At 60.4% G+C, this 12,589-nt stretch overlaps 1 protein-coding gene across 1 annotated transcript; it reads left to right on the forward strand.

Annotated features, from left to right (window-relative positions):
• The first annotated feature begins 1,334 nt into the window (after nucleotides 1-1,334).
• Nucleotides 1,335-12,191, forward strand: EFEMP2 (EGF containing fibulin extracellular matrix protein 2). Its single transcript, XM_054034218.1, has 12 exons — nucleotides 1,335-1,486; nucleotides 4,526-4,613; nucleotides 5,489-5,537; nucleotides 5,692-5,928; nucleotides 6,397-6,519; nucleotides 6,629-6,745; nucleotides 6,937-7,056; nucleotides 7,582-7,701; nucleotides 8,366-8,492; nucleotides 9,567-9,762; nucleotides 10,937-11,111; nucleotides 11,905-12,191. The coding sequence occupies exons 2-11, from the start codon at nucleotides 4,530-4,532 to the stop codon at nucleotides 11,096-11,098; spliced, it is 1,335 nt and encodes a 444-aa protein (XP_053890193.1). The 5' UTR covers nucleotides 1,335-1,486; nucleotides 4,526-4,529; the 3' UTR covers nucleotides 11,099-11,111; nucleotides 11,905-12,191.
• The last annotated feature ends 398 nt before the right edge of the window (nucleotides 12,192-12,589 follow it).

A 12,589-nucleotide genomic window follows, 5' to 3' on the forward strand; every position in this document is an offset into this window, starting at 1 on the left:
CTGGTGTGCGTGTATCCAACACGGATCCATAGATCTTCAGGCCAGAAGGGACCATGAGACCAGCTAGTCTGGGGGCCCAGGCCGGAGAATGTCATCCCCTCACCCCCGGTGCTGAGCCTAGGCACGGGTGCTGGACTGAAGCATCTTCCCGAAGGTAGCCAGGCTGGAGCTGGAGACCCTGGGCTGTTTGGTCCCAGGGTTAATTAACCTCAGGGTTAAAAACAATGCTGCATTTCTCCTTGGACCATGTCCAGCTTTAACACTGGGGAAGGCTATCAGGGTGTCCACACCTTTGTGGGGGGCTCTGGGCTCTTTTCTCCCCCCCCCCCCCAGGAACTCACTAGCCACTTGTGTAAGTCAGCAAAGGTCACCGGCTGGGGAGCAGGATGGCACACAGGGCCTTACCCCTCTCGGGGGTGCCGCTGAGTGGCCAGGGGATAAATGCACAGACACAGAACCCCCATCCCCTGCTGAGATGGGGCATGTGCGGGGAGGGTGTGTTTTGAGAGGGGCAAATGTGCCTTGGGATTAACAGTCCCCACTCCCTGGGATGGGGTGGAGATGGATGGGAAGGGAGGACAGAGGTGGAGATGAGTGGTGGGGGTTCCATGGGGGTGGGCAGGAGGTGGCAGAGAGGGTGTGGAGGCAGGGGTTTCCAGGGAGAGGCAGGGGTGTGTGGAGGGGGGAGTGGAGGGAGACTGGGGGCCAGGGTGTTGATGGGTGGGTGAGTGTCTGGGGCCAGCAAAAGAGAACAGTACTGGGGCAGAGGAGTCTAGGGTTGATGGGGGTGAGGGTGGAATGGTTGGGGGCTGAGCGTCTTGGGGGCAGGAGGGTGGAGCGGGGCTGTGGGGAGGACAGGGGTGATGGGGCTGGAGCGGATGGGGCAGGAGGTGATGAGGTGGAGTGGCAGGGGGTGACGGGGCTGGGGCAGGAGGTGGAGCAGTGGGGGGCTGGGGCAGGAGGGGGTGGGGTGGGGGGCTGGAGCGGCCGGGGCGGGGGCTGCAGGGGGCAGGGGTGGAGTGATGGGGGACTGAGGCAGGAGATGATGGGGTGGGGCTGGAGCGGCTGGAGCAGGAGGTGATGGGGCAAAGCGGTGGGGGGCTGGGGCAGGGGCTGTATAGGGGTGGAGGTGATGGGCTGGAGCGGTGGGGGGCTGGGGCAGAGGCTGCATAAGGGCGGGGGTGGAGGTGATGGGGGGGCGCAGGGGCTGCAGGGGGCGCGGTCTCGCAGCTGGCCGGCCCGGGGCGCGCGGCGCCGGCTGTAAGTGGATCCAGGTGCGGGGCGGGTCCCGCTGGCTCGGGGCCAGGAATTCGGGGCAGGGGGGCCGGGGGGAGCCAGCGCGTCTCTCCCAGAGAGCCTCGGCCGCCAGCGCCCGCTCCGTGTGCGCCCGCCCGGCCGTGGGGGATCGGGCCAGACCGTCCTGCCCGGGGGGCGCAGACCGGACCCCCCCGGCCTGAGCACGGGGGCGGGGGGCCGATCCCGGACGGTAAGTAGGGCCGGAGCCGTGCAGGGGTCAGTGCGGGGATCCCCCCGGAGCGGACCGGGCCGTGTATGGGTCGAGCCCTGCGGGGGTGGGGATCCCGGGTGGCGTTATCTTTAAAAGCAGGAAAACACCCAGGGCCGCCCTGCGCCCCAAACTCCTGGAATCCCTCTTTGTATCCGTGGCACCAGCACCGCGATTGGGGGGATCCTAACCGGACGTGCTGGGATCGGTGCAGGGTCAGAGGGACCCCGCCAGGTCAGACCCCTCCCTAAGGCCCAGATAAGCCATTTGTGACCCACTGACCCCAAAGGGGGGGGGGGAGAGTAGCCCTAACGGAGCCAGCTCAGAGATTGGGGGGGGGAATTAAGATTTTTGGCTGGACCAAAGTTTAGACTGCCCCCGTTCCTCCGCCTCACCCCCTAACTGCCTGTCCCCCACCTGGCCGAACCCTATGCTGCCTGATTCTCCCCCCCCTCTCCTTCCCTGATCCCTTCCCCCCCTTATGCTCCCCACACCATTTGCCCTTCCACTGTTAGGATCCTTCCCCAATTCCCCTCCCCCAGCCCCTGCTCCCCACACCACCTGTCTCCCCACTGATGAGATTTTCCCCCAATTCTCCCTCCACCCCCAGCCAGCACTCCCCACGACTCCTGTTTCCCTTGCTTGTCTGATCCCTGCCTCAGCCTAAATTTCCCCATGGCCCTCACCTCCTTTGCTGCCATGATCCCTTCCCTGCCCTGTGATCCCCATACTGCCTGCCTCCCCCATGGCTGGGATCCCTCTCTGATCTGTGCCCTGGCCTACATTCCCCATGGTGCCCACCTCGCTTCCTGCCAGGGATCCTGCTGTCAGGATCCCTCCCCCACCCTGCACTCCCCACACCATCTGCCTCCCACAGCTGGGATCCTTCCCCAATTCCCCTCCCCCCATACCATGTTCTCCACACACCCCACCTCCCCCACTGCTGGGATCCCTCCCAGTGCATCTCCTCTACTGCTGGGATCCCAGCCTGCGCTCCCTACACTGCTCACCTCCTGCCCCCCCCCCCATGGCTGGGATCTCCCCCCCCCAGCCTGCACTCCCTACACTGCCTGCCTCCTGCACTGCTGGGATCCCTCCCAGGCCATCCTCCCCAGCCTGCCTTCCTTGCTGTCAGGGTCTCTCTCTGATCCCCAGCCCACCACCTTTTCTCTCAGAAAAGCCCCTCTGGAGAGAAGTCTCAGGAGATCCTGCCCTTTGGGGATCCCCCTCTGATTGGCTGTCCTCCCCAATGCTCCGTCTCCTGGGGAAGAGCAGCCAATCAGAGCTTGTGCAGGAGACAGGCAGGGCTCTTCTCTCACCCACCTTCTTCCAGTAGCAGGACAGAGTTTTGGGGTAAGGGAGAGGAGAGTAGGAAGAGCCCAGCAGGGCACCTCCATTCTGCCCCCTCCCTTCCCTGCAATACCAGGCCTTGGGGCAACAGCCGGAGAGCAGAGTCTAGAGCGGCTGTGGGTGGGGGAGGTGTCATTTTGTACACTCCTCTAGGGCACACCCATGTTCCCTTACATGTGCTCTGGCTGGCTGGGAGAGGCCACAGGGCTCCAGGCCCCGGAGGCTAATTATAGACCTGGCCAGACATAAATATTAACACTGCTGGGTCAGTGAGAAGGCTCCTGCCAGGCTGTGCATTGGAACCATCCACACATACTTTCTGCTGCGTACCACTTTGCTCCCCTCAATCCCCTAAGTATGCCCCCTCCCCCTGATCCCACTGCTAACACCCTGTCCCCCACCACGCTACAGTGTTCCTGCCCAGCCTTGGGATGTCCCAGCTCCCCACTGCTCTGATTTGCTGATGACTGCTCTGGGGTCCCCTCCTCCCACAGATTGGGTTGGCCATGAGGCTTTGGGTTCCAGAAGGTCTGGGAGGTGGGTGGGTGGCTATTCATAGCCAGGGAGAGGCTATAATTAGCCTGGACTTGACCAGAGTTCCTGCCTCAGGAGAGGAGTTGATAGACTCCCTTAGCCTCTGTTGGATAGTGCCGCTGAATCCAGACCCATAGTCCCCTGCCCTCCCAGCCCTGGGCTCCCTCCCCCCCACCCACTGCCAGCTGATGTCCCCCTCATTCCAGACCTGTGGTCCCCCTGCCATCCCAGTCATTGAGGCCTAGTCTGGTAATGCCTGTTTGGCTGGATTATAATGGGGACTCAATGCTGAGACCCTCCAACTCGTGACATGCCCTCACTTTGAACCCAGCTATGAAACCTCTAAGGCAGGGGTCCCCAATGCAGTGCCCGCGGGCACCATGGCATCTAAATGCGCCCGCATACTGGCCGGCGGACAAGCATCCGCCGAAATGCTGCCGAATTTCAGTGGCATTTCAGCAGCGACGCCTCTGGATGACGCCGCTTGTCGGTGGCATTTCGGCGGATGCTCGTCCGTCGCCACGGTCCTCCGTGGCTCATCATCTGGCGGGAGCCAGACGAAAAAGGTTGGGGACCACTGCTCCAAGGGATCCAGAAATCCAAGGATCTCTGCCATTGGGGTGTGGGGGGAGCCCCAGTGGGAAGGGCAAGATGCAGTGTATGGGGAGGGGCTGCCATTCAGGGTTGGTCCCCACTCCTCCTTCATCACTCTCCAAATGGGGCTGGATGGACTTCAAGTGGGGACAGGAATGGGGGTGGTCTGGATGCTCTGAGCCAAAGTGTCCCCACCAAACTCTTTGGCTTTGAATCCACTGGGCGTTGGGAGACTGGGGATGGCGGGGGAAGCCTCAGTTTTCAGGGAGGGGGATCCATGTTCCATATGTTCTCAGGGCACTGTTGGGTGCGCTCAGCCCCATGGCATCTGCAGGGACAGGATCCCTGTCCCCAAGGCCCAAGGGGACTTGCCTTCATTCTCAGCAGTACAGAGGCAATGACACATAGTGGGAATACCAGACCATTGGTCAGATCCAATTGAGAGGGGTCTCTGATTACCTGTCTGGGGGTTGTTGGTCCAGTCTGCGGGGCACTGGCAGGACTGTGGGCGGGTGACACTAACCCCTGCCTTACCCCTGGCAGGACCATGTGGCCCGTCTCCTGCCTGCTGCTGGCAGTGCTGGTGGGCACGGCACTTGCACAGGAGCTGGAGGAACCTGATACCTACACGGTAAGAATGTGCCAGCACCACCCACCCTGCACATGCCCTCTGGGGTGGAGCACGGGGGCTGTTTATACAGGGTCCCTGGCCCTGTGCTGAGATGCAGCTGCCTCTGGGGTGGGGCACGGGGACTGTATATGCAGGGGTCCCTCAGCAAAACTCCAGTGTATTGGAGGGGGGCCCATCCTTAGTGTCCCTGAGAGACCCTGGAATAACAAACTGGGCTGCACAGCCCCACCACTCGCAAACTGAGACAGTAACGCTGTCGGATTAACTAGCGGTTGCTCCCTTTGTAGCTTCTCTCAAACGAGTCATCGTATCCACCAGGGCTCCTTGCATCCCTCTATTCCTCTCCCCCTGGGTGCCAGGGCTCCCCATCCCTCCTATTTCAGAGGCTTCCTGCAACACCCCCTCCCCCCAATTTCTCTCCCCACCAGAGATGCTTTGTGCCCCCTCGCCTTCCTCTCTTCCCTGCCCCACCATTATGATTTCTCTGATCTGGGAGATAAATTCAATCAGTGTGTTACCATATTAAATCTATGGAGAGTGTTGTGTGCGTGTGCATGCTGCCCCCTGCTGGAGAGGATGAGACCTGCTCTGTGTCCGTCTATCCCTGCTGCCCTATGCCCAGGTGGTGTCTTTGCAGGGCCCGATCAGTTTTCCCGTAGCTGCCTGCTTGCCCTGAGCTGGCCTCGGACACCTGGGTTCCTCTCCTGACCCTGCAGGGCCCATTAATGCTTTCAAGGGCAATGGGATCCTGTTGGTTCATGGGGGGGAAAGTTGGTTCAGCCTTTGATTTCTTCACTCCTATATTGGGGGGTGCAGGGGTGTTTCCCACTCCCTGTGGTCCCCCGACTGTAACTGTCTCCCTCTCTTACCCCTAGGAATGCACAGATGGATACCAGTGGGACTCAGACACACAGCACTGCAAAGGTATGAGGCGGGACTGTAGGGAGTGGTTGAAGGTAGGGGGCTGAGAGCCAGGACTCTTGGGTTCTATCCCAGGGCTGGGAGGGGAGCAGTCTGTAGTGAGCCCTTGGGAGGAAGAGCTTGGACTCCTGCATTCTGACCCTGGGCCTGTCCCCAGATGTGAACGAGTGTGAGACCATCCCCGAGGCCTGCAAGGGGGAGATGAAATGCATCAATCACTATGGCGGGTACCTGTGCCTGCCACGCTCAGCCTCCGTCATCAATGATGTGCACTCAGAGAACGCTGCGCCCCCCAGTGCCCCTCGTCCCCGGCCTCCCCGACCCTCACTCACCGCCTCCCGTCACAATGCCTGCCCCCAGGGCTACGAGCCTGATGGACAGGGCTCCTGCCTGGGTGAGTACACAGGGAGCAGTTGAGGGAGAAGAGGGGTGAGGGGGCATGGTGGTTAGGACGGGCAGGGGGCATGGCTGGGCGAGGGGGCACGGTGGGGAGGACGGGCAGGGGGCATGGCTGGGAGAGGGAGTACGGTGGGGAGGACAGGCAGGGGCATGGCTGGGGCAGGGGTGGGGGAAATGGCTGGGGAAAGACAGGTGAGGGCACAGCTGGGGGGAGGAGGGAATAGTGGGGAGGACAGGTAGGGGGAACAGCCTCGGGTGCATGGGGGGCACAAGGCACACTGGGAAGGAGGTGATTGGTATCACTGGGGGTTAGGGAGCTGCTTCCCCCCAGGCAGAAGCTGATGATTCTATGGGGTAGATAACTCCTGTCCAGGACACCCCTGGGGCCTGATCCCTGGCACCCCCGGCTTGGGGGGGTGTCTGCCCCAGCTAACCCCGCATGTCCCGGTGCTGCCCCCTGCAGATGTGGACGAGTGTGAGTACGAGCTGCATGACTGCCAGCCCAGCCAGGAGTGCATCAACACGGCCGGTGCCTTCCACTGCAAGTGCCCTGATGGCTACCGCAAGATTGGCTCCGAGTGCGTGGGTGAGTCAGCACCGGCCACTGGGGGTGCCATGCTGCAGGGAGCAGCGCAGGGGTTCAGCAGGGCTGGGGCAGAGGACGTGAGTTTAACCCCTTCTCTCCCGTGTGGCAGACATCGACGAGTGCCGGTACCGGTACTGCCAGCATCGGTGCGTCAACTCCCCAGGCTCCTTCTCCTGCCAGTGTGAGCCAGGCTTCCAGCTGGCCAGCAACAACCGCTCCTGCGTGGGTAAGGGACCCGCCCTGCCAGAGGGACAATGGGGGCTGGGAACCAGGACTCCTGGGTTCTATTCCTGTTGTTCCCATTTGCATCACCTGGTGAATGTTTGAACGCTGTTATACACCACCATGCCCCACCCCAGAAGCAGTTGCCTCCTGGTGCTGGGCATGTTAGGATCTCACACTGTGCTTTCCTTGTAGATGTGAATGAGTGTGAGATGGGGGCACCATGTGGGCAGCGCTGTTTCAACACCTACGGCACCTTCATCTGTCGCTGCAACCAGGGCTATGAGCTCGACCGTGATGGCTTCACCTGCAATGGTAGGTGAGCCTGGCCCCTGCTCCTAGCCCAGCCCCCAGTCCTAGCCTTCCCCTGCTTTTAGCATGCCCCAGGTCTAGCTCCTCCCATAGCTGTAGCCCCTTCCATGCCTTTAGCTCCTCCCCTTTCTAGCCCCATGTTGTTGTATATCAGCTACCACCCTTTTATCTCACTCCTGTTTCAGTTCCTCCAAAATTTTAACCCTTCCCATTTCCCTTATCCCTTCTCTGCTGGCAATTCCTCCCTTCTTGCCTCCAGTTCTTGCTCCTCCCACTTTCCCTCCCCATATTCCCTTTAGCCCCTCCCCTCTGCTTTGCCCCGCCCACTTGTCCATTCACTTGCCTTGAGGACCTTCTTAGCTCCTCCCCCTGCTCTTTTCCCACCGATTGGCTACGAGGGGTGGTAAGGGGGACTCTCTAGTGAGGCTGATGGGCACAGACAGATCCTGTAGTTCCTGGAGCGGGGTCAGGGATAGACTAGGAGGTGAAGGGAGCCCGGGCCGTTCACACCTTGCTTCCCCCCACCAGATATTGATGAGTGCAGCTACTCCAGCTACCTGTGCCAGTTCCAGTGCATCAATGAGCCAGGGAGATTCTCCTGCGACTGCCCCCAGGGCTACCAGCTCCTGGGCACCCGCCTCTGCCAAGGTACCAATGCTTCCCAGTGCTGGGAGGGGCTTCCACCACAGAGCTACTTTCTCCCCAGGACACTCCACCCACCCCAGCTGGCCCCAGCCCTGAGCAGCCCCCTGCTGCCCTAAAGAAATCCCAGAACCCCTGCAAGAGCCATTGAAAGGAGGTGGCTTGTCATAGCAGGGGGCTGTAGGTTGGGATTGAGGGCCACAGCAGAGCTGTGTGAAATGCATTCTGGGGTTTCCCCCTTCTCTGAGCCAGTCATCCCAGGAGAGAGGCCAAGATCTGAACAGATCCCTGTTGGTGCCCCAGAGCATCCTGCCTTCAGTGGTAGGGGGCCTACTGACTAGGAATGGGCAGGGACTCCAGATTCCTGGGTTCTATTCCAGGCTCTGCTACTCACCTTGGAAAAGTTCCTTCCTCGCCTGGTGCCTCAGTTTCCCCTCTTGCCCCATGTCTATTCAGACTGAGGGCTCTTTGGGGCAGAGATTGTCATTGTGTGTCTGTGCAGTGCCTGGCACAGCAGGAGCCTTGATCTTGACCTGGAGGTTGTCCTGTGTGGTGGCCGGCTCAGTGGGGGCCCCTGATTGTGTTGGGGTCTGTGCAGCACCTGGCACAATGGGAGTCCCAATCTCGATTGGGGTCTGACTCCAGTTACCCCAGTCTCTCCCCACCGCAGACATTAACGAGTGTGAGACGGGCGCCCACCAATGCACCGAGGCCCAGAGCTGCATCAATTTCCACGGGGGCTATCGCTGCGTGGAGAAGAACCGCTGCCTGGAGCCCTACGTGCAGGTGTCTGACAAGTGAGTCTATGTGGTGTGCTGGCTGGGGACTGGGCGGTTTCACTCAGCTAAGCAGGGTTGTCCCTGGATGGAGACTCATAAGGAACCACCAGGCTTGCGTTGTAGTCAATGCTGACCCCAATGTGGCACTAGGAGGTGCTGTGCTGCAGGGTCAGGAGGCTCAGTAGGGGGCGCTCTCCCCTTGCACACAGTACTGGCCCCAGTGCTGTGCTTAGTAATGCCACATTTTCCAGTAGCTGAGGGATGAGTGTTCTGCCGAAATATAGGGCAACCAAGTATCGGGTTTTCAACCACAACACCTGGTCAAAAAGGGACCCTGGCGGCGCCAGGCCATTAAAGGTCCAGTCAGGGGTGCTGCAGATCTAATGCAGGCTACTCCCTACCTATCCTGGCACCGCGCTGCACCCCGGAAGCAGCCAGCAGGTCCGGCTCCTAGGCAGGGGAGTCAGGGGGCTCCATGCACAGCCCCTGCCCTGACTCTGCACTCCCATTGGCTGGGCAGTGCCTCCTGCCCCCCTGCCTACTAGTGCCAGACCTGCTGGCCGCTTCTGGTGTCAGGACAGGCAGGCAGCCTGTCTTAGCCCCGCTGCACCACTGACTGGGAGCCGGCCAAGGTAAGCCCGCGCCCCAACCTCCTGCCCCAGTCCTGAGCCCCCCACATACCCAGAGCCACCCTCTGCACCCAAAGCCCTCATCCCTGGCTCCACCCCAGAGCCCGCAGCCCCCTTCCACACTGCGAATCCCTCAACCCCACCACCCAGCCTGGAGCCTACTCCTGCACTCCAAACCCCTCATTCCCCAGCCCCACCCCCAGCTGGAGCCCTCACCCCCCTCCTGCACCCCAAGCCTCTGCCCCAGCGAAAGTGAGTGAGAGCGAGCCACTGAGGGAGGGGGGAATGTAGTGAGTAGGCGCGGAGCCTTGGAAGGGGTGGGGCTAGGGTGTTTGGTTTTGTGCATTAGAAAGTTGGCAACCCTACCGAAATACCCCATTCTAAGCAGTCAGAAAGTCAGTGAGAGACCCAGGGATATATCCCAGATGTCCTGCCCCACAGTAACTTTGTCCCTCCCTCGTAGCCGCTGTCTGTGCCCTACCACAAACCCTCTGTGCCGGGAGCAGCCCTCATCCATCGTGCACCGTTACATGAGCATCACAGCTGACCGGACCGTCCCTTCCGACGTCTTCCAGATCCAGGCCACCAGCGTCTACCCCGGAGCCTACAATGCCTTCCAGATCCGCTCTGGCAACGAGCAGGGGGAGTTCTACATTCGGGTGAGTGGGGGGAGGAGAGTAGGAGGGGGGGCTCTTGACAGGACAGACCACTGCAGAAGGCGGGACTTCCTCTTTTAACCAAATTACCAATGGGGGAAGGGGGGCTGCTACCAGGACTTTCTGGGTTGCTCATAATGCCAGGCAATGGGCATGCCCCGCTTATCCAGGAACCCAGACAGTAGGCCTGATCTCCTCCTTGAGGGCGGGACATTCTGAATTGCTCATAGCACCAGCCAGTGGGTGCTTCCCTGAAGGCAGGACTTCCTGCATTAGTCTAACCCAGCCAACCAAAGAAGCAGCAGCTGTTTCATGGGGGGGAGGGGAGTAAGGGTAAACAGACAGAGCCCCTGGAATGAGGGGTGGGGGGGTTACAGGGAATCCCTGAACTAGAGGGGGTGGAGGGATGCCAGGCGCGCTGGGAGGAGGTGATGTGCTTGGGCAACAGAAGCTATGGATGCCCCCCTAGTTATTACTGGGGGTAGTAGGGGGCTGGAGGAGACCAGCAGAAGGGGAGAAGTCTGAGCTGGAGGCAGAGGGGGTGAAGTGGGGAGGGCAGAGACACAGGGTGAATCAAAACAGCAGGAAGTGACTGCCCTGAGCCCTCTTTCCCAGAGGGGATTCCCTCCAGCCCGTATGCACTGGAGCCACTCTACTGGCTGGCACTAGTGAGGGGCAGGGCTAGAGCCGGAGGGCGGGGCAGGTTTTAAACAGTATTTAGATGCCTAATGCTCTGGATTTCAAGGGGCCTAAACACCTTTTAAAAAATCTGGCCTTGTTCTGCTGTGACAGGAAAGCAGGAGCTGTGGCTGATCAGCTCCACAATGTCAGGGCAAGGGCTAGGCACCCCGGGGCTGAACCCCTGTGCTTTGGGGGGGGGGGGGGGGGTCGGATCAGGAAATAAGATCAGCAGAAAACCAGGCCCCTTTGGGATGTCACTGGAGCCCCCTACAGCTGGCAACAGCTTCCTCTGCTGCTCTCTCACTGGGGCCACACCTTGACTTGGGTCAGCAACAAAGTGGGCACCGCTTTAGTTGCACTGAAATATTATTTGGTTGGGTCAGCGCCCCCTGGAGGGGAAAGGCCTCATGTCCCCTTCCCCACCACCCCCAACTGGGGCCAGATGGGAGCCAGTGCCCCCTAGAGGTTTGCGCTAACTCATCTGCTCTCTTGGCAGCAAATCAATAACATCAGCGCGATGCTGGTTCTGGCCCGGCCTGTCACCGGCCCCCGGGAATACGTGTTGGACCTGGAGATGGTGACTATGAACTCACTCATGAGCTACCGCTCCAGCTCGGTGCTGCGCCTCACCATCTTCGTGGGAGCCTATTCTTTCTAGTGCCCCAGCCTGGGTAAGACAGGGCCAGTTTGTGGGGGTGGGGATGAGTGGGGGGGTCCCCCCTAAATGGGAGAGCCCCATTATCTCTGCTCCCTGCCCCTTCAGACCCTCCCAGACCAAGAAAGATTTCACCCAGCTCTGGGGCATGTCCGCTCTGAGAAGCCAGGAGAACAATCCCCAGCTGGAAACCCTAAGAGTCAGGGAGCCCTGTTGGGCAAGTTTCTCCCAGAGAGAGTCCTGAGGGGGCTAGATCCTGGTCTCTCTGTCCCGCAGACAAAGGCCAATCAAAGCCAATGCCAGACACTCAGCCTGGAACTGAGGGGTGGGTGTTTATCAGGGAGAGGGGATTTGCTGTGGGAACAACTTACCTGGGCGGGGGGAGACTGGGGAGAAACTCTACTGCTCAGGGGCTTCCAATGCAGCCAGGCTGTATCCCTCTAGCTTGACCACCAGACATGGGCTGTGTGCTGGGTTTGCTGTGGGGACATGCTCCAGCACATGGGAAAGGAGCTGAGGGCCATTTGCCCCTGGGTCCTGGCCTGTACCAGCTGCTCTGGGAAGTGTACAACTGTGCAGGGGGGCAGATTGTCTCACCCAGCTGTGTTATGGGCTGAGATCAGAATGTACTGTCTGGCTGTAAAAGCAAGGAATCCCAGAGCAGGTGGAGCCATCCTGGGCAGACCATGGAACAGGGGGGAGAGGTGTGTGTGTGTGTGTGTAACACACCTGCCTCCTCCTTTCCCTAGGGGCTGAAGCAGCAAAAAGCAGGATCCCAGCCCCAATGTTGCTGTTTTCTGCCCCTGCAGGTTGGCACTGGTCCCAAGGGGACAGTGCAGCTGGACCCAGCTTTGGCTCGCCGGCTCTGGAGAGACATCAGTGGGGTACGGGACCCCAGCTGCCACACTGGAAACTGACATGCAGTTGGGCCCAAATCTCCCATCCCTCGAGCCTGCCCCCGGGCTCTGCCCCTCCCTGGCTGGAGGCCCCCGAGCTGGGCTCCTGCTCAGACCGGAGGTGGGATTTTGGCCGACTGTTCCACTTTTTGGTTTGAAAAAAGGAAAATTTCAGTAAAAGCACCAAGACCAAACCCAGAGTAAGGCAAAGCAGGTTGAGTTGGGGGTTCTGGTTCTGCCACCAGCACCAGAGCCGATTGGGGAAGGTGGGGGCGGGTCTGGGCCCGGGCAGCACTAGGCACAATTGTGTGAGTGTGAAAAAATAATTGGCCCTGTGAAGAACAGGCAGCTGTGCTTGAACATTGGCCAGAAGCCCTTCAATAGGGGGCACTATCCCCTCCCAGGGTGGAGCGAGGGAGGGGGGCATATGCTTAGTAGGGGGCACTCTCCCTCCGCAGCCAGGACCAGAAGCTCAGCTCTGGGACAAGATAAAACTGAGTTGGGTGTCCATTCCTGCCCATTAGCTCCCCTCCCCATGCGAGGGGGGGTGAATCCTGGCATCTGAGGGCCCTCGCAGTGGGATCCCCCTACATGGCCC

The sequence above is a fragment of the Malaclemys terrapin genome, chromosome 7 (genome assembly GCF_027887155.1).
Source record: "Malaclemys terrapin pileata isolate rMalTer1 chromosome 7, rMalTer1.hap1, whole genome shotgun sequence".
NCBI lineage: Eukaryota > Metazoa > Chordata > Testudines > Emydidae > Malaclemys > Malaclemys terrapin.